Raw genomic sequence first — 21,549 nt, forward strand, 5'->3', positions numbered from 1 at the left:
TATTTTTTCAGCCAAAAGATCAACAATAAAACGATCATATGGCAAAGTGCAAATTTTACAAACTTAAAATGGTAAGTTGACAAAAAGAAAAAACTCAAAGGTAAAGTGTAAAAACGGACATAGTTCAAATGGCAAATTGTAATTTACCCTGTAATTTTTAAAAACTCAGGATATAGTTCAAAACCAAAACTAAACTAAAATTGGTCTGAACAGTCACACAAAAATACAAAGTTACCTATAAAGTGGGGAAGAAAGTCCAACTACTACTAAATTTTTCTGGGCATAGAAAGTGAATTTTCTAACCACTGAAATTTGAAAATACAATACGATGAACAAGAAAAAAAATTACAAGTTAATAATCTACCCACGAAAACAAAGAAGAGCTTTACAAGAGCGATCGGTTCTAGTGCCTATTAGAATTCTTAAGATGACATGATTTACCTATATATGTGTATTATATATACCGCTACTAGACTCGAATGATGCATTTCACATTAGAGTGGATAATCATACCTATCAACGAAAGAGCATGTCTGTCCTTCCGCGGTTTGAATATGTTAATACAAGTTTTAACTTACAGGCAGGATGGACACTATACTTTCCTCTTCCTAAGCCTCCCAATGTCCTGATCCATAAGCCTCGCTGATGAAGGCATTGGTTGAGGAGTTAACAACCCAACAGATTCAGGTATGTCAAGATCGATGCTCTTGGAAGGGCCTGCAATCGCTCGCTTCATGTCATGCTCATTCAATTGTTGGACTTGGAGTTTTACTTTCTCAATCTGCTCATTTTTATGAGTAGATAAATAAGCAGTTGACTAAGATTGCGACAAATATTGCAGGTAGCTTTGAGAGGTAATCATGAGTACCACGAGTGTCCTTACCAGTTCATTATGATGAACTGATGAACGTGCAGTGGCAAGTCTTTGCTGCAAATCCTCAATTTTTCTCCTTTGATACTCGAGATTCTCCATTTCACTCCCTTTCTCCCCTGATTGCTGGTACAGAGCTGCAGATAGCAAAAGACAAATCACCTAACCACTGATGGGGACAAACGATTAAGAGAAAACAAAAGCAACTTTCAACTACACAAACCCTTTAGACACACGCTCACCAAATGCTTTTCCACATGGTTCTACATCGAATGAGAGAAAAAACCACTATTTTAAATTTGGTAAACTTAGATTGACTCTATAACCAGCAGTTTGCAGTCATTCGACTCTGACTCTGGACAAGGTCGGTTGTAAGTTTAAGAATAGTTAGTATCCTTCGAAGCCATACCCATATGTACAAGAACCAATTATTTAAATGTCAAGGCATCACATACAGACCACTTGAATGGTGGTATTACGTTTTTAAGAAATACTGACAACAAAAAAAGATATATTCAAATTTCAGTTACAGCATAAATGATAATTAGAGAACACATAAAGTAATCCATTATGATAAACCAAAAACACTGACAGTACGTACCTGTCAAATTTGAGAGAACCCAGTTCTGCGTTGGAATATCATAAAGCTTTTTTGACAATGTCAGGGCAGATCTTAAGATTTCTCTGGCTTGTCCAGTGTCATGTAGAGCAAGTGCCAAATTTCCTAGCACAGTCAAATACTGGGAAACAAGTTGTAGGTTTCCCAAGTAAGTATGTGTAGTCTGCAAGCCAGAAGCTAGCCGGACTCTGCATCAAGTTTATGGCATATGTAAGATACAGGAGGAGAGATTGGAGAAAATGCATATTCAAATTGTGATTTGGATTGGAGCTCTTCCTTAAAATGTCATAAAGATGAAAAGAATGACAAATATTGCTTTGGAACAGGTTAAAAGATCTGCTAGGGGCAGCTTCATTCAGACAACTTTGACTAAACAAATTGAATACACCACTACATCGAGCACCTATGTATTTTTGATCCAATTTCATGTAAAAAGGCCTTAGTCATTACTGTAGCACCTTTAGGATCTCAAACTGACACAGACCTAGCACTGATAATGCCAAACCATCATCCATGCCCAAGCCCATGCAGAAATACACTCAGCAGCTTCCTGATGCGTAAAGGTACAGATGCTCCAATAGGAGCAGTGAGCATGGATTTCCAGGAAGATTTGGAGAACTTCATTTCTAAGCAGAAGAGCCATTTCAAATAGTCTTTAATCAATTATTCAATCTGTTTGTGATTAATACTCAATTACTTGCTGTTACAGAACAAAAAGTATTTCCTTAATTCACTTCCTTTTTTTCTGTCACTCTACAGAAGTCAATGCACATTACAGAGATATTGATCATTTGCTGGCCTCCTGTTGTGAAGTCCCAAGCAAAGTTTGATACATTCTCTGATAGAGCACATTCCAAACATTTGGTATGCATGCCTCAAAATTCACCATCAAAGTCCAAACAGAGAAACAAAAATATTTCCTGTGTTCGAGCAGCATAAATTCAGAAAGCACAAGAACGGAGGGCATAAAGTAACTTCTCAGTGAAAATGTTGAGAGTTTCATAAATCACCATTCGAAGGTCAGTGCATAACTAAGTACCCCTTTTGGTTGGCAGGAAACGGGTCAGTCGATCAACGATAATTGCTAGAACTAAATTTTGTGTCTAATTCAAATGTAGCAAACCTCCCTCATTCCATCCAAATGTAAATATGGTAACACTAACAGATTCCTGGAGTAATTAAATTTTCTGGCAGTTAGATAGTCAAGCCTGATCACATTATGACAAACAAAACAGGTCCTCAAGAAACCAAACCATTATTTTTCCTCTGACAAGACAAGAAATAATTTCTCAAGGTGGACCACTTCGATTCATAACAGAAATGGTCACCACCAAAGTATGATAACAATCAATATTCACTCCTAAGCTAATGAATAGAACATCCATGGAGAAAAGGGTGAAAAGTGAGAATATCATATGTGTTTATCATCCCTTTCTAAAGCATGTTATCTGCCACCATATTATGGCTGGTCCGACCAACAAAGCACATTGAAGTAACTTCTAATGACGAATTCTCTGAGGCAACAGATCCAGTCGCTTACAAAATTTTTAACCCCCACGTCCCACTGACCCTAAGACTCGAGAGACAAAGATGAACTGGACATGCAAATTAATGCATATGCACTGGTAGAAGCTGTGTCAACATTTTTTAAAAAGTCAGGTGAGGCTCCACATGTTGTCCACATAGTTTTGCACTAGCTAACTGACACAATGAATAAGCCCATGTTGAACAAGGACAACACAGTGCCTTGAAAACCTCAGAGAATTCTAGTCACAGCTGAAATGGGTCAGGTGTATGTCTTGACCAGAGAAAAGACACCATAATAATGCACTAGCAAACATGTATTGATAATGGAAGGATTTAACAAAATGAAATAACAGTGGTTTTGTCAATCTTTACCTGGCTTCTTGTAAATTCTGTTGCCTCATAAGTAGAAATCCATAAGTATACAAAGCACAGGTCTTTTCTCGAACCCCAACAAAGGAGTCTATCACTCCTAAAACAGGTCCTATCAAATCAACAGCCTGTGTAACATCTAGGCCTTGTAAGTAAATCTTAACAATGCCATTTACAAACACTGATTTAAAACTTAAAAGGGTATCACCTTGGCTGAAGATTCAGCATCACCGATGCAGATAAAAGAGACTGCTGCATAAATTTGGCTCATGGCTTGCGTCGATTTACTTTGAGTCAACTACATATGCAACCATGGTTAAACCAAAATTCGGAACATAGCATGGGGAGTGGATTTCTAGATGAATGGGGGAAGAAAAAAATATCCTATATGGTTTCCTACCCAATTCCTTATGGAGATTGATAAGTACTAGGTAACATACAACACTGATGATAAAAATGCCAATAACAAAGAAAGGAAAGAACACTTAGATTGAAAATATCTTTATGGAACAGTGCCAGGTGTACGCGACGACATGACAAGATCACGATATTACCTTTGATGCTTCAAGAAAATGGAAAGCCGCTTCACTATAGCAGCCCACAGAATGTGCATATTGGCCCCTTAGCATCTCAATTGTGCTCTCACAAGCCTGTAGGATGGTTGGAAAGCGAACAAACCAATTTCTCATCTGCACCAAAGCCTGGACAGACAATAGTTGCATTCATCTCTTTGTGACATCATATATTTATATGTCATATGCAGATCAAGAAAATAATAAAATACTCAAGTATCAGGATCTTACAGTAGTAGCCAACAAAGAAGCACTTCAGAGAATTTTACTTCTAACAACCACGATAGATTTTGTCTTTTAGAACACCATAAAAGCTTATACGTATTATATGTGGGATCTCAAGCATTTAATAGACAATGTCACTTCATTTCAAAGCCATTGTGAAGACAATTAATCTCATAAGATGCATGTTTCATAACATCTACTACCCCATGGCAAATTTGTTGGAACATCCTCGTGTTAATGTTATATTTCTTTATATTTTGCTATGGGAGTGCATTTTTGAGGTGTCCACAAGGCGTTAATCCCATCAAAAAGATTTTCAGGTTTCCTCTGACTATAAACACTAACATCTCATAGCGCAAATTTAACATTAACTGACTCAGCAGTATATTATTCCACCAAGAGTAAGTGGGCCAAACAAAAAGAGAACAAAGATCAGAAATTTGAGACAAATTTGAGCAATATATTCCTTTAAACCACTCTAGTAAAATTGAGTTTCAATCAACAGGACCTCAAATTGAAGATTACTTAAATCAAATCTGGCCAGGTGAAGGTAACAAACCTCTTGTGCTTCTACGAATTCAGTTCGTGTAAGATCAATAGCTACTTTGTTTTCCAGGAACTGCATTAGAAGCATTAAATATACACCAGCCATCCAAATTGCAGAGTGTTGCAACTCCACTTCTGGCATCCAGTACGTTGCAGAGAACACATGTTAATAACCCTTTGCTGACAATTAATAACAGAACTAGAAGAACCTAACCAGTAGTCACTATAAAATCGGAGATGTTCATAAGGGTCCTTTATTTGGAGGACTTTGATAGTTTACCCGTACAGTTTAGACATGACATATATAGAACTCTCACCTTTGACCCTGTCAGTAATCCCCAATTGCAACAGCTCCTCTGCATGTAAAACAACTATTAACATTTCAAGCTGAGCACCCAAACCTCATTTAGATATTTTTCAAGTAAAAACCTTCTCCTGCTCATATTATCAACTATCTCAATGACTTGTTTTCAACACAATCAACCAATTAATTTTCACATTTATTACGCCGAGATTCTATTCTAAATCTAGGAACAGGTAATAAACTTTGAGGTGAAGTCGCACTATATATTAGTTTTGGCACTTATCCTCAGTCAATGGATAATCAGCTCTTTGAGAATTACGGCATACTTTTTCCTAGAAATAATTCAGGGCGTTCCTGGATTTAATTCCTTTTATAGGTCTACCCTGATGTTAGGCAAAAAAATAGGCAACAGAAAGCCAGATCCAGGATCCTGCAGATAACAACAAACAAGAATACATTCAAATAATTGGGTTATCATGCATTATGGTCTTGACTAAGAAAGAAATAATAAGTGCCACTTATACAATCACCGCCAGCAAATATCCAATTCAAATCTCATTTGCATTATTTATTTCACCTGATTTGCCTTCAAGAACACCCATAGGCAATAATAGGGGAACTATTAGTGTAAAAGACAACCCAAGATATTGTTAAGGTTAACTTTTTACTAGTTAGTCCTGGATGATAGATGACATAGAGAATCATCCTATCGTGAATAATGATTGTAATTCATCAAGAACCCAGCAGACTGTGGATTGACAATATAAATTTCTTACACTGTTCCAAACTGACCTTGAATGGTTTGTAACCCAGATTGAATCCTCTTCTGGCACTCCTTAAAAAGCCCTTTTGGCCTGCTAAAAACAACCACCATAAGATCTACCAATGCATAGACCGCACTTTTAGGCAGCCATTCCCCATCAATAGGAGGTGGAGCCAACTCAAGCTTATCAGGCCATGCTCGCTTCACATTTCCAAAATATGCAGGCTCCAAGCTTGCTTTTCCAGTTAAATTTGTTCCTGTGTAATTACTAAGTCTTTCCTCCAGCTTAGTTTGTTTTTCAGCAAGAGCAGTTCTGTCTTTGTAGTTCAAGTCAGAGCGTGAGAGACTACGATTTAACACATCAAGTTCATTCGTGAGTTCTCGTATTTGTTGCATCCTCTCCATGTCAGACTTCATAGCAGCATCCAATTTATCAATACGTTGAGCAGCAGTCTTGTAGTCACATATCCGGAGTAGGTAGAATAATTGCAGCAGCTCGTGATAAAACAGTAACCCGAGGCAATGTTGTCTCTTTTGAATACAAGGAGAGGAACCAAAAAACAGAGGAAATTTTGATTTCAGCTGGCATTATAGGTAAGGTTCAATGAAAGGAAAAGTAAATATTTGTACATGCATAATTAACATTCTCAAGTATACTTGCAAGTTGCAGACATAAGCAAACAGCATTATGATATTTCTACAGTTAAGCATCAGGTACACATGCAGTAGTCATCTAATTAGACTATTAATTGTCATCTGAGCATAAACAATATTTAATCCGAGGTCTCTATGGAATCCATTCAAGCAACTGCAGACCCAAGCATTTCATCTAGCTAGTAAGTAAACACAAAGCGCGTCAAGCAACAAACAATTACGGACTCCTTTCATTTGAAAAAGATCAGCAAAAGAAGCTGCTTATGCAAAACCAACAGTGAAGTCGTCTGAATTAGAAGAAATCAGCAAGCATGAATTTAAAGACAGCACAGCTTGCCAGTCAACTTTATACAGTCGCACTTAAGTATTAGGTAACTCAGTAACTGTATGGTGCTTTCTACTTTTAGATGCTTCCTTTCAATTGACACAAAGTTTGGGATAGTGTTAGTTCAAATAGTTTGGAAAGAAATTCACCTGCTTACATAAGGGTCAACATGACAATAATTATAGGGGGGAGAGAGAGTTCAGATAATAGTTCCAGAATAAATTAACCTGTTTAGAAAAGGGAGCTTTAATAATGATCATGTCAGAGGAGGAGATCAAGGACTAAAGTGAGTGCATTATTACAAGTACCAATATAGTATTTCTTTGTATATAGCCACATCCTACAAAGTGACAATATATATACGACTCATAATAGAAACTTTAAATCCCTGGAGTAATTTAGAAACACCCCTATTGCTGTGTAGAAGAATGCAAGATTAATCCTACAGAAAACCGGATATGAACAGGCTTGCAAGAAACTGAACATGATTATTCACAATATATGGAAAAACAATGAACTTGAAGTGGAAAGAGTTATTTGTCATGATATTTTAGTACTAAAACACCATTGAAATACTATTGAAATATATGTAGGTAAGGGAGTAGGGCCATGCTAGTAATTATGTATAAGCATATGTATTAAGTCATCATCCTCTGATGTACATATAAATGGACTTCATAAACTTCTATCATTGGACACAGAGCAAATTCCTCCATAAATAGTGAGTTACAGTCCTCGTTGAAGAATCCATGCATATCCGGTCATATATCATTATCAAGGTATCTGTGTGATGCAGGAACATAATTATTGTTTAGTATTTTTTTCAGTAAATAATTCTTTCCTCGCGGTGTTTTCCTCTTCCAGATGTCATGGGTATTTCATTCAAGTTTTTCTGTAATTCGTGTCAGTATTTAATGTTAAGATATTAAATTTAAATTGTTCTCTCTAACAAATCTAAGAGATCTAACAACTTAAGCTTTTAAACGAGGTGGCCGTTTAAATCTTATAGCCACCCATTTATAAAAGAAATGTTTCACATGCAGGGTTTGCACATGAGGGGGTGTGTTAAAATATTAACTATTAAATGATTCTCCTCTCCAACAGTTTAAGCTTTTAGATGAGGTGATTGTGTAACCCTTATCTAATGGTATTTAGGTATGTCTTCCTTATTAAGGCAGTGTAGGTTTTTGTTTGTTACAATATCACGCTAGAGTTAAGTTTTTGGCCAACAATATCAATATTTTCAATTGCTCTATTGCAGATTTCACTTAGGAACTAAAGCCCAACAAATCATCCAGCAAACATACTCTTTGAATCAACCTCCGTGCTTTCTTTTCATTAATCTGCTGCATTTGTTATCTGCATAATTGTTGTTTGATTATATTCTTCCTTCTCTATGAGTTTCCACCATCACTGTGCTACTCTCAGAGCGGCACTCATACTGCATTGCATCCACATACATTTGTGTTGGTTAAACATTGTGTGAACTATATTTTTGATGATACCAATACGTAAATCTTTGCATACAAACCAATATCAGTGATACTCCTACAAGTAGCAAAAATTGGCCAGTTATAGGTGTGTCAAGTATAGGTAACAGAGGATAGCGGCAAGGATCCCACACCACCATCCCCGAGCAAGACAAAGCAGATACTGGATAATTACAAAGTGGACTCTTAGCCAGTTTGTCTCTGGCCCAGGGCTAGAAGTATTGGGTGTAGTACAGATAAATGAATAGAAATTTTACTTCAGAAAGTGATGCTTTCAACAAAAGTCAAAGAATAATTTCTTTAAGATCCCAGTACTTTCATTGCAAACCATATTGGCACTGCAATTACGCAAAACAGTATCACTATATGGAGCCAAACTATAGATGTGCATCAATTGCTTTACTTGGAGGTGCTCTTAATTCCACATGAGAGAAATATAACCATGGCCAAAATCATATATGATAAAGTTGTTGTACAAATCAGATTTGTAGGTGTCTCTTATAAGCATATCATATAAGGGTATTCACTTTGATGCAGACTAGCGGTTTTGAGCCGAACCTGTTTGGACTTAGAAACAACTAAAGGTAGAAATAAGGAAACAAAATACTAGAATTAAAAGAGGACTTATCTTACTTTATCAGGCTCAATAGATTCCCATATGAAATTGCATCTGTTGACAGATTCCTCTACCAGACTTGTGCTGTCCCACTGCATCACACGGACGTGCAATATTGAAGTAGCAAAAAACATCTGGTTCACAATAGAATAAAACAGAATTAGATGCCTACAAGAATGTATAATATCTTTCAGGCAGCCTGACATTTAGCACATAGCAAACAGAGAGCACCTCAACACTTACCAATATATGAGCAGTACTAAACAAACAAGAAAATGAGTGTCATCACTGTTACTTGAACATAATATAGAAAAGAGTAGTATGCACTTCGAGATATATGATATATGGTGCTACTGAACTAGGAATCAAAAACCAAAGATAGATTAAATCCAATCCAAGGAGTTTCTATAAACTTGCACAAAAAATTCCTCCACGTCTCGCCAAATGCACCATATAAAAGACCCATGCGGCCATGCCAGCATACTATAAAATTGATGGTTAAAAAGATTCAGAACAGTCAGAACAAACCTGCAGTTCCGGGTAACACATCTCCACAGCACAACTAAATCCTTGTTGCAATGACAAAATTGACCCATTGTAGTCTCCCTCAATTATCAGGGCATTTGCAAGCTGAGAATTGAAGTTGCAAGACCATAACCCTCCTGCAAACCTTCAAGCCATAACCTTCTACTTGTGAACACAAAGTTCCCAAAGCACAAGTTATACAAGAACATGCATACCTTCTAACTAGAACCTTAAGCAATAACAAACAACTCATATTGAATTCTCTTGTATTTACTAGCAATTTGTTCTTCACCTCATCAGCATACATGCTTACTTCGTAGTAGTAAGTAAACTATTCTGAAGATAAGAAACAGAACTCCAGTTAAAGCAAAATAGGGAAAAATCGGAAGATTCCAGAAATAAGTTCAAAGCTAAGACATCTAAGAAAGGGAACAATTCTAAGATCGTACCTTACACAACCACATTTCCTCTTGAGGAGCTTAAAGAAGCAATAAAAAGGATACTTTGAACCTTAAAGATATTATTCTTTGGTACAGAGATACCTCTTTGTCCATATTTAGATAACTAAGAAGGCTTTGAATAGTTGATTTGCTATTCACAAAGATAAGTGCTTATTACAAAACTACTGTCAACATGGGTTGGGGCTTCTAACCAAACACCTCAGAAAAGAAAAAGTACCAAGGGCAGATGAATGTGCTTGGCAATAATTTGAGGGATAGATAAATAGAGATGCCAAAAGTTCCATTTCTCTCACACACACACACAACAACCAAAAGAAAGAAAAGAAAGAATGCATCTTCCAAGGTCAGCATAGACGAGTAGGTCTGTTTTTGTATGAAATATATATGAGTACCTTTTTGGTGGACATATCAATGATAAGACTCTAGAGGAAGCGGAGATATGTCCTTTACAAAATCACTAATTTAATACTGCTAGTAGGAGGACCATGAGGATCTCTCTCAGCTCTGCACATTTTGTTTCAATTATAAGGAAAAACTATGAATTCATTCACCCACTCCAAGCAGCATGATATGAATTTGGGAGAACCCTACCTCAAAAGCTAGCTATTGTAGTGGCAGAGCCCAAGGCCATATAGACACCACATCAGTACAACATAATACCAATATGGCTCCAAGTCCTATACCTTACAAATTAGAATCATAACAATTCACCACGGTATGCAGCCTCGGTGCCCATGCTGCTAGCTCTACCCTAGGTCCTTGCCCCAGGCTAACATTGCTATACCAACATTACCATCCACTTGGACTGGCTTTGCGCTAGTCTAACCTAGCATCGGGAGAATGCTGCAATACCAGCTTCACCACCCACGTTGAACGATTGGAACTAGACTGACGGTGTATGGCTCTAATACAAATTGATATGGCCTTGGGAAAACCCTAACTCAAAAGCTAGCTACTGAAGTGGGAGACCTAAATGCCATAAACACCCCACATCAATACCCTATAATACCCATGTGGAATCCAAGTCCGGCACCTTACAGTTAAGATCACAACACAGTAATGCAAAGTAGAAAGCCTTAAACTTCATGTACTCTAGATATGCATACCCATCTCCAGAAAGTGCAGTGAGTTCTACACCCTTGTTTAATATCTGTTTTTGTGAAGGAATTGCTCCCACAAGATGGTAGCACTGGCTCAACAGGCTATAAGCTCTGCACTTCAGCTCAAAGCAAGAAGGAATAGACTTCAAGAGAAGTTGCTGCACCAAGCCAAGACCTATTAGAAGATGAGGTAAAATTTGTTCCAGAAAGCTAAATTGATGATATATAAGGATGACTCATCTACTAAATAACCCTTGCAATAAAGTCACAGCCTAACAATGCAGATTCTCAACTTAATCACATTGAAGATATATCAGTTTACTATGAGTCTGGATGGTTAAGGACTATAAAAACAGTTCATTGACTTCAGTATCTTTATGAAACATCACCTCAAGCATATAGGAAGAAATCTCAATTCCGGATGCATACAAGTCCATGCCCTCTCGACATATAAGTCTTACATTATATTGTTACCTTTTTTTCCATCTCATGCTACAATTATATTTATATGAAAAACTCAAATACATCCAAGAATTCGACAAGGGTAAAATCTGACAAGACGACGCATTGCCATACATCCCAACCATACCCAAGCTATGGAAACACTCGCAAACAAGAGCACGAAATCCAGTATTTTCCACTATATATTTGCTCCAATCAAGCTACAAATAGAGTCAAACGGAAGCTAAGACGACAAAGACTTCGTCAAATTCAACGGAAAACCCGTGGAAACAGTACAAAGGAAACGAGACATACGGAACGCTCCAGGTGAGCTTTTGCGTGATTGACATTGTGCGAGTGCTTCAGAAGAAGAGCGGCGACTCGGAGGCGGGTTTTGATTTCAACAATGGGGAGAAACGAGACTGGGCTCTGGCAAATCGCCTCAAGGCATTTCACCGCCTTCCCTATCTCCCTTCTCTGCTCGTGGTGCTCCGCCAGCGCCCACAGCCCTTCCGCCACCGCTTCCATCGCCGGTTTTTAATGCTCTCGCCCTTTCACCATACTCTCAACCTCAACCGGAACCAAAACGCACTGAAGAAAGGAAAATATTCTCTGATCAACATTAAAGGCCATCAAATTGGGCTTACATTACGCAACATATTCCGTTTATTTGGGCCTCCAATATTCATATTGGCCCATTTCAAAATACTTCAAGAATATTATTTTTAAGGAATAATTGTACAACATTTCTTGATATTTGATATAATTATACAAAGATCCTTTATAATTTAAAAAATCTTTAGTACTCCTAACCTTAATTTTTTTCTAATAAATAGACCCCTCCATTAATAAAAAAAATTATCGAATTTGTTGATATTAGTCAAAAAAAAAAATTGAATAAGAATTAATGTTCATCATCGATTGACTTATTAGATGTCAAATAAATATTTTATTATCAAATTATTCTTATAAAGGTGAAAATATCCCTCTTCCATGTATTAGCATATTAATTTTTTTAAACCACATAAAATCTACGTATAATTACATCAAATCTCAGAAGAGTACAATGTAATAATTTTTATTTTTAATTAACAATCAACGCACACTCGATCAATATGTATACATCCTAATATTACTAAAAATAAAAAATTAAATCTAATATTACTAAAGATAACGAATCAAAATGAATTCAAACCAAACGTTGACGTTATAGGAGGAAAAAAAAATTTATGCCAAATTATAATTATCCCACTTAAAGTCTGTTTTTGTACTACGTGTAAACTTCATTCGATATAGTTTCAGTAAATTTATATGTAATATTTTGAAAATGCCCATCATAATTTTTTTATGGTAATTTGATGTTCTTTTGGATTACAATGTCCTTTGGACAGTAAAGATTAGCGGCGACAAAGAGGCAGTAAGATGACTAGACATGAAGACATGATGGAGATGGAAAGAAATATAAACAAAACAGGTTCATGCCAGACTTGGACAAACTTTCATAGATCATCTTAAAAACCTCCAGAGATTGAATTGCCGGATGATTTGTGTATGAGCGTCGCTCTTTTTGCCAAGGACCGGATGCAACAAGGCAACGGGAAGGATAGCATGTGAAATTTACAGGTGGTTTCGTCTGTGTTGGTGGCATGGCAGCTGGTTCGACTTCTTGACCACTGTATATATTCAATAAGTGTTCTTCTTGTCTACCTCGTCTCTCTTGAAGAACTACAGTAACCAAGCATGACATGAATCTACAATTGAGCGTTAAAGCAATGGAATCTAGACGACGAGCAATTCACTGTATACTTTGCTCAGTACTTGTGAGTTGATCATCTAGCATGCTGCTTAAAGTGAAGGGATAACCTCAACATCTCTTAAAGTTTTGGGTTACATATTCTATCCGGAAAATATGCAATTTACCCCTTATCATATTACAAATATGCAAATTATCACATATGAAGAAAAAAATTAGCAATTTATCCCCTTGTTTTTTTAAAAATTAGCAACGTACCCTCTTGTATTTTTTAAAATGAAGCAACGTACCCCCTTGTATTTTTTAAAATGAAGCAATTTAACCCCCTATTTGAGAAGGTAAATTATTTCATTTTAAAAAACACGGGGGATAAATTGTTATTTTTTTTCATACGGACATAATTTGCTCATTTATAATATCATAGAAGAATAAATTGCATTAAACCTTATTCTCTCCCCTGAAGATTGGATGGCCAGGAAAATTTGTAATATAAGACATGACAGGATGGGGGTGTTGGTGTAATTTTCCAAAATTTAAGCGCTATGTTTGTTTTCATTTTCATGTTATTTTTGGAACAAGTCAAAACATACTCAATGTTTGTATCATTCAAAAACACCTTTAGGTGTTTTTAGCTGTTTTAGCATAAATGCATACATATATATACACATATATATACATAAATATAAATAAAAAAAGATATGATTTGGCAATGATTTAACAATGAATAGTAATTTTTGTCTTCCAAAACACAACATTAAACATACAATACTGATTTTAAATTATCTCCAAAAACAAATCCAAACATACTATCTGTAACACACACTTATTTGTCTTTATTTTTCTCTCTCTATCTCCATAAAACACAACAAAACACTCAAAAAACGAATCCAACAGTTTTTTCTAATGTGCCAAAACTTCAAGGGCGTATTGTCCGGGAGTCATGAAGATCAAGTGGATTCTTATGCTCTCAAGGCAAATCCAGAAAAGGTTATTCAAAGACTACCAGAACTACCTTTCGTTACCGACAGCAAGCAGCAGTGATAAAGATCCGACATCTATTATGCTTTAGTACAAGGAATCTGTCTTCACATTCTTAAGGTTCTTGGCAGAGTTAAAACCAAGAATTATAAGTTCATTTGCCTTCTGTTTTAATTGGGTGGCAATGACTGATTACCTGAGTCAGTTCATAGCTAGTTTCATGTTGTTTGTTCAGGTATACACTAGTAGAGTATCTCGCACACTTCGTTATTGTCTATGTCAGAAAAAAATTTTCTGATCCATCAGAAAGAACGAAAACGCACAATGGACGTGAATCTGATACAACTATCATGCATTTCTGCAAACTTATTTTCGCAGAAATAGAGGTTGCGTCATCAAAAGTTGGGGCCAACATACAAACATGAGATGCAAGGAAATCGACCAATTCTCAGATCTGCTGCACTTGTGATCACATAGCTATGGCTATCTAGAATCTTGGTTGGATTTCAAGTTTCATGTTACTCTCAGACATGCTACTTCTAATTACCACCAGTGTCCAGTGAAAACTTATATTCCTATACACAATCAACTATGAAGAATGTTTGGAAAATTGTTGAAGCATTGGCTGCAAAATAGCTATATATTATCGTGTATTTCACATCGACATAAAGCCTGAGTACTAGTATTTCGTTTAATATACTCGACCAGGATAACATTAATTGCACAGCAGTAGTTAGAACTACAAGTGGTGATACAAAACATATCTCCTCCGCATCCCTATAAATGAATCTAAAAACCATCTCTTAAACTAAGAAATCATAAGCTACAACAAGGTACACTTACAAAAATTGTGGAAGGCATCCTTCTTCATACCTTTGATGTCTTAGAGGGAAGGAAAGGCTCCCACCACCCATATTCATACTTGGGATAAGGAGCGGTCCACTTCTCCGGCTTTTCAAACTCGAGATTAACCGGATTGGAAGCCAAAGCTTCTTCTAGACTTTCAGCTTCAAAGCTCTCTTGCAGAACTCGATCTAGTCTTAACTTCATATACCTGCATGCATACACACGAGTGGTTTTCAGAAGAATTGATGCAGGTCAAGTTTTCCATACACTTAGAAAAGCATATTGAAGTTTGTGGATGAAGTTCTTGGTTCTGAAATACTATGATCATCACTAGGACAAAGACTGATCATACGTAGCATATATAGCCAATTATGGTGAAGGAACGACAATTATGAGTTAAAAAAGCAGTAAAAGAACTGCAATATGAGATGCAGCAACACGTCCATGAAGCATAAAGTAGTTAGATGCATTTCACATAATCATAGTCTTTTAGTCGAAAAACTTCAGTAAAGTGGTCCTGATCGTAGCAATTCCATAAAGAACCATGATATGATAGATATCAACAAGTCCATGAAGCACAAAGCAACTAGATGCATTTCACATGATCATAGTCTTTTAGGCTGAAAACTTCAGGAAAAGGTGTATCAATCGTTACAATTCATCGGGTTGCTCTTACTTGATCCAAGGTCCGTTAGTCGAAACAAGAGCAACAGCAGGCCTCTTGAGTCTCTTGGTAATGTTGGGAAACTTGTCCAAGAACTTGGGCTCAATTACAAGCCAGAAATCCTGCTCCTTGTTGCGCTCCGCATAATTCCTCAGGCGCTCAGACAACAGCTCCTTGAAATGCTCCTCCTCGTCCAACATAAACTTAGCATTGGCAACTACAAAATGATACTCCTTGCTCCCAGCTTCGTCTACCTCCTGTCCTCTCAAAACCCAAAATCAAGAATAACCAAAAACCATCAAACTCAATCAGAATACTCCCAAAGCACCAATCTTGATAAAGATAACAAAATGGGACATAGGAAAATTTTACAAAAAATGTAATTATCAGACCTTTTCAGTGGGATCAGAGGAATCAACCGCGGCCACTGCTGTTCTTACAGAGGTGGTCAGTTTCCAGCAGCTGCTGCCAATGGGATTTGAAGATTTCAAGAAAGGTTTTGTAGCTGGAAGTAGGAACGGGTTGTGGGGTTTGTGGGTGGGGGAATTCAGCAGCTGGCTACCCAAAGAGCCAAGATTTAGAGTAGTAGAAGCTAACATGGCTTCCAAGAATCAGTTGCTCTTTGCTTTCTTCGATTTTTCTTCTTAAATCAGTGGGAATGGTGAAAGAGAAGAAGATGATAGAAGGCCAAAATTCAAATGGGAAAAATACAAGAAACAAACAGCAACCTTATCCGCCTTCTTTTCCCACTCCCCTTATCCCTGCACTTGTTTTGCCCAAATGAATCCCTCTACTTGTGCAAATTGTGTTCTTGACCCTATTCGCTTGCCCCACTAAGAGCCCCGCCCACAGTTTTATGCGCCAACTTATAGCAAATCCATTAAGGAATAATTTTTGAACCTCTTTAGATATATATGATTGTTGTTCTTTTTAATAAATTATTGCTTTAAAAAAAAATATAATACTTACCACAAAATAGTATTAAAACAAACGTTTTATGGACGCTGAAAAAATAAAAGTCATATGCGAGTGCTTGAAATAAAACCATATGAAAGTATATATCTTAGAGTCGACCTGACGAGACATATGTAACACGAGGGCATGTAACAATGAAGAGGAGGATCATGCTTCCATCCACATTGCTTCGAGAATAGTTCTTTTATTTTTGAGTAAGATTCATGCTTAAGTGCTCGAGTTAAAACTATTTTAGACTTCATGGCTCACAAGGTCATATGCCCAAGGGGCTCACGTTACGTGAGGGCATGCATTAACTTGGTGGAAGGTCACACTTACATCCCAAATTGATAAGAGAATGGTTCTTGAATTATTGGGTAAGATTCATAAATATTTGAAATACAACTAATCAGAAGTTTTCATACTCAACGAGGGCCTTGTTGTAGAGCAAACCTAGGGGCTGCACATGGCGCAACAACATGCATCAGGTAGGTGGAGATTACGTTTCAATCCCATATTGATAAGGGAATGATTTTTTAATTTTCTTATATAATATGGCATCACTTTTCTCTAGTTATTGATTTTATTAAAATTAGTATGGACCCACAACATTATGTTTGTGTTAATATTAGAATAATACATATATTAACATTATATGATCTTCATTGTTTATAAAAACGGCAATTACATAATTACAAAAGCTGTCCAATTCATATAGACCATTTCATCTCCAAAAAATGCAAAAATTGCGGCTGATAGATTCAAATGCAATGTGAGGAAAGAAAAATTGTCAATTCTGCATATATGAACATAAATACAAGATTTTGATACAAAAATTTTCAGTATTCTGAAACCTTGAACATACAAGTTTACTCAAACAAACCAATCAGAAATCAGACGAGCTCGATGTAAGCCATCGGTGCATTATCCCCCCGCCTCGGCAAAGTTCTGATTATCCTAGTATAGCCTCCTTCTCTGTCACCATACCTCTCTGGAACCTCAGCAAACAATGCATGGACTATTTGCTTTTCATAGATAAAACCAAGGGCTTGTCTTCTCTTGTGCAGAGAGCCATCCTTAGCCAGCGTAATCATTTTGTCGACGTATTTCCTCATTGCACTAGCTCGAGCTCTCGTGGTCTTTATGCGACCATACTTGAGAAGCTGAGTTGTCAGGCCCCGTAACAGAGCCCGCCGCTGGTCTGGCGGTCTGTTAAGTTTTGGCACTTTTCTTCCATGCCTCATGGCAAAAAATCGGCTCCCATTGTCGATCCCCATGAAACTATGCTCAAAACTCGTAGAACCTGCAGCAATGTGGGAGCAGTATAAATGTAAGCAAAATCACATCTAATTCAACCGTGAGATTCTATTTCCATGCTAAGAAAAGAATTCAAGATAGTGAATGGAACTGGGGCCTCAAATGTCAAGAAAAATCAGTGCAATTTTGAGCTAATGGGTGTTTGCAACTGCTAAAATAAGCTCTTATCAACTTATTGTTGAAAATAAGTTTGGAAAAAGTATTTTTTATTTAAAGCTTTTACTTTTGAACGAATTAAATTAAGTTGATCTAAACCAAAAACTATAATAAGTTCTCTACCAACTTCGACAGCTTATTGGTAAAATTGTAAATATTAAATTGTTTTCTTAAACATTCAAATTCAACTTTTTCCACTTTTCACTTTTATTTTCAAATACTCTAGCTTTCACTACCGCTGAACTTAAAACTTTTTCTACAATTTATTCCCATCACAAAAATAGAAGCTATTGCAAATTCCCTCTAAATGGTTCTAATAAGATACAAAACTATTGCTAATAGTGCAAAAGCAGTGAGGATGGAGCTGTTATTACATCATTGAATCTAAGTAAAGTTGCAAGGCGTACTCCCATGTTATTTCTTTTTCTATTGATTTCATACATCAGTGTCAAGGTACATGCAGTCTACCGCTCATAAAATAAGCCTCAACTTTCAAATCCACCACAATGAAGAATTGGATCTTCTTCATCTCCAATTCCACAAGAAAGAAGTGCAAAAGAAAGGCCGGAGAGGAGTCATTTTGCAGTTCCATGAAAACTCAGATTTGTTGCCAATAATTCCAATCCAAACTTCAAAGTACCAGTAACACACAGTATCTAAGTCACTTTCAACAAAGAGAGTGACCCAGACCTCAAAACTTGAAATAGTAAAATATTATAATGCAAATACTTTCAGAACTTACATATCATTATGTTGTTGAATCTATGCTTTTCCATTTTGAGAATGAAATAAGTGAAACAACTCTGAGCTTTTATGAGTAAACTTCTACAAGAAGCCACTATGATGACCAGCCTTTTATCAGTCAATTAGTAATGCAAGTAAAATTATTCCCTCAGGTTAGAGAACCTGAAAAGGCGCACATTTGGGGGCCCTGTTTGTAGACTAGAACCGGAGGGAGAAACTGAACCTACATCGCGACTAGCTTAACTGAGTCGCGAGCTTAAGTCATATTTGGAACTACAAATGCAGCAAACGAAAAGGTCTAATATCAAACCAAAGTGCACGATTCCACCAATGGTAACAACTGTAGAATGAGATCCTATGAGAAAAGAGAAAGGATATTTGAGTCCTTTGCCTTCTCAAAATCTATTACTTTGAGAATAAAATGTTAGACAGCGATAGCTACAACAACTTATTAGCACAAATTGGATTAGCGTAACCAAGAACATAAGAATACCATTATGATAAATGTCAAATATAAATCTTGCCAGCATCTCAAAATCGCACAGCAATTATAGGAAGACGCAAACATGCATAAGCATTCAGTTTCCTTTTTCTTTCTCCTCGGGAGGAGTTCAACAACAGTTTGGTTTAAAGTAGTCATGGAGAATTTACCGAATCGTTGGACCAATCATTACATGACTGAACCTAAATAACCACAAAGAGTTTGATAGGAAAGAGTGCCAAAGAAATGAAACCAACATTGCAGAAGCAATAAATTCTCCCCCCTCCAATTGGATTAAAAATAAGTAGTCAAGAATTCAGAAAAAGTGAAGGAAGAAATTTGGCAGAAGAAATTTTTACACAAAACCACTAAACAGGAAAATCTACCGGACCTAGTCCATCAAAATTTATAAACTTAGCAGTGGTGGAGTGTTTGAGAACAAAAGAAAAACGTAGAAGAAAAACCAATCTTGGAGTGTTTGGGAAAAACCTTAATATGTATAATTCTACTATTAAGCACCATAGATTGACGGGAGAAGCTTATAAGAGCTCAAAAGCATGAGGGGTTAAACCAAAACACTCATTTCAACTTATTTTAAGCTACTCGCTTTAGTTGAAGTTATTGCAAATACACCAGTAGTTATGTTTGTTTCTAACTTTATACTCTCAACTTGCGCTTGAATTATAACAAAATGCAAGTCATCATCAACAACCTAATTCTTTTCACACCAATAAAACCAAATTTAGCAGAAAAAGCCATATCTTGTCGCCATTCATAATCTCATAAAGCACCACATACTCCATTTTCCTCGAGACATTAACTCGCATCACATTCACAAACACCGCAATTGTACAAGTAAGCAAATATATACATAACATCAAACTACAAAACGGAACCAAGAAACAAAAAGTCGTACCTTGAGCTGAAGAGAGGTTAATGAGGGGGTTCAAAGGAGCGAGACCCACAAAAGAGTTGAGAGGCCTCGGGCCGGATTTGGGCCTGGACAGCCTGAGCCCGGAAGGGTGGCTCCCGTTTCGAAAGTACCCAGAAGGGCCCGAAGGATGGGCGCTAATGGAAGGGAGGCTGGCCCGAAGCGAAGACAAATTCCATGTAGAAACAGACGCCATTTTCGGGGTGTTTCCTTCTTCCTCTGCTCACTCAGTTGGGGAATGGGAAGATAACGGAGGTGCAATGGATAATTCGATACCGGCCCTTTAATTCTTTGTATGAATTTATACCCCTCAAGATTTTATATTTGATCTTTGACCCCGAACCTTTTTGGGGTTTAGGACTTGAACTGCAATTTTACTTTTCTCTTTTATATACTTTTATTTGTTTATGCTTAAGTCACTCTCGATATATCTGAATATTAGAAAATATAAGTAGGTATACATACGGTATAATTATATTTTTACTATAAAAAATAAGATAAGTTACAACGATCTCTCTTAAGGTTTGACATAATTACGAATACTTTTCTGTTGGTTAAAAAATTATCAATACCTTTCTAATTTTAATAATCGTCTAACAATAACTTAATCCATTATATTTTCATCCATTTTTTATGGTGAACTGATCAAAATGCCCTTATCGATTAAAAATTATAATTTTATTTATTTTTTAAAATTTTATTTTTTAATAAACTAAGTAGATAATTTTTTTATAAATATTTAATTTTTTTAAAATATACAATAAGGGCAAAATTGATAATTTCATACATTTATCAAAAAATTACATAATTTCATCAAATATTATGGAGGTATTAATAATTTTTCAAATAATAAAAAAATATACATAATTATACTAAATATCAAAGAAGATTGTCGTAATTTACCCTAAAAAATAATGTACTTGTGATCCATTATACAAATACAAATTGTGACTAAATTCAAAAAAATAGAGAAATTAAATAATTATATAGTGTTATAATGGATAATATGTAAAAAAATACTCTACGGTGGGATAGAAGTTCTAAATTTTAGCTTTTATCCAGCATGATTTTGGTGGAACTTAGAGGGTATTTTGGTAAATTATAAATTCTTTAAACATTTTATATCATGCTTACAAATATTATAAGACGTTACAAAGTGTTTAATACTTTTTTTAAAATATATATAATTTTCAAATATAAGATGCTAAAAGTTTATAATTATTACTATTTAAATTAATCCTTATTGGCAAATTAATTTATAATTATTTGGATCTTTCATATTAATTAAATTTTGCTAATAATTATGACCTAACTTTC

The 21,549-nt window shown here is 36.1% G+C and overlaps 3 protein-coding genes across 5 annotated transcripts; all 3 read right to left on the bottom strand.

Moving 5' to 3' along the window:
- Positions 1–261: 261 nt before the first annotated feature.
- LOC105170478 (Tetratricopeptide repeat (TPR)-like superfamily protein) lies at positions 262–12,016 on the bottom strand. Of its 3 annotated transcripts, none has more exons than XM_011091246.3 (13): positions 11,724–12,016; positions 10,974–11,125; positions 9,410–9,551; positions 8,899–9,015; positions 5,826–6,327; positions 5,047–5,085; positions 4,743–4,864; positions 3,941–4,087; positions 3,595–3,684; positions 3,390–3,514; positions 1,473–1,678; positions 884–1,008; positions 262–781 (listed from the first exon to the last, which is right to left on the bottom strand). In XM_011091246.3, the coding sequence occupies exons 1-13, from the start codon at positions 11,934–11,936 to the stop codon at positions 593–595; spliced, it is 2,169 nt and encodes a 722-aa protein (XP_011089548.1). In that variant the 5' UTR covers positions 11,937–12,016; the 3' UTR covers positions 262–592. The 3 variants fall into 3 exon arrangements, with proteins under 3 accessions (XP_011089548.1, XP_011089547.1, XP_088741056.1); XM_011091245.3 differs by having other exon boundaries at positions 5,047–5,100; XM_088884930.1 differs by lacking the exon at positions 10,974–11,125 and having other exon boundaries at positions 5,047–5,100; positions 11,724–11,909.
- A 2,808-nt stretch (positions 12,017–14,824) lies between these two features.
- On the bottom strand, positions 14,825–16,447 carry EMB3143 (YCF54). Its single transcript, XM_011091247.3, has 3 exons — positions 16,042–16,447; positions 15,662–15,906; positions 14,825–15,193 (listed from the first exon to the last, which is right to left on the bottom strand). The coding sequence occupies exons 1-3, from the start codon at positions 16,246–16,248 to the stop codon at positions 15,007–15,009; spliced, it is 639 nt and encodes a 212-aa protein (XP_011089549.1). The 5' UTR covers positions 16,249–16,447; the 3' UTR covers positions 14,825–15,006.
- A 929-nt stretch (positions 16,448–17,376) lies between these two features.
- LOC105170480 (Ribosomal protein L17 family protein) lies at positions 17,377–20,514 on the bottom strand. Its single transcript, XM_011091248.3, has 2 exons — positions 20,218–20,514; positions 17,377–17,906 (listed from the first exon to the last, which is right to left on the bottom strand). Exons 1-2 carry the CDS (start codon positions 20,426–20,428, stop codon positions 17,497–17,499), a joined length of 621 nt encoding a protein of 206 aa, XP_011089550.1. The 5' UTR covers positions 20,429–20,514; the 3' UTR covers positions 17,377–17,496.
- Between the last annotated feature and the right edge of the window lie 1,035 nt (positions 20,515–21,549).

Source organism: Sesamum indicum, linkage group LG9 (assembly GCF_026168435.1).
Source record: "Sesamum indicum cultivar Baizhima isolate 11 linkage group LG9, ASM2616843v1, whole genome shotgun sequence".
In the NCBI taxonomy this organism is placed as follows: Eukaryota; Viridiplantae; Streptophyta; class Magnoliopsida; order Lamiales; family Pedaliaceae; genus Sesamum; species Sesamum indicum.

Excerpts from the sequence above, each read along its gene's own strand:
- LOC105170480 (XM_011091248.3), bottom strand. The coding sequence starts at position 20,428 with ATGGCGTCTGTTTCTACATGGAATTTGTCTTCGCTTCGGGCCAGCCTC. Across the intron at positions 17,907-20,217 it reads TAACCTCTCTTCAGCTCAAG|GTTCTACGAGTTTTGAGCAT; the intron begins GTACGACTTTTT and ends ACATTGCTGCAG.
- EMB3143 (XM_011091247.3), bottom strand. The coding sequence starts at position 16,248 with ATGTTAGCTTCTACTACTCTAAATCTTGGCTCTTTGGGTAGCCAGCTG. Across the intron at positions 15,907-16,041 it reads CCTCTGATCCCACTGAAAAG|GAGGTAGACGAAGCTGGGAG; the intron begins GTCTGATAATTA and ends TTGAGAGGACAG. Across the intron at positions 15,194-15,661 it reads ACTAACGGACCTTGGATCAA|GTATATGAAGTTAAGACTAG; the intron begins GTAAGAGCAACC and ends GTATGCATGCAG.
- LOC105170478 (XM_011091245.3), bottom strand. The coding sequence starts at position 11,936 with ATGGAAGCGGTGGCGGAAGGGCTGTGGGCGCTGGCGGAGCACCACGAG. Across the intron at positions 11,126-11,723 it reads AAGCTCACCTGGAGCGTTCC|CAACTTCTCTTGAAGTCTAT; the intron begins GTATGTCTCGTT and ends GGCTTGGTGCAG. Across the intron at positions 782-883 it reads CAGTTCATCATAATGAACTG|ATTGAGAAAGTAAAACTCCA; the intron begins GTAAGGACACTC and ends AAAAATGAGCAG.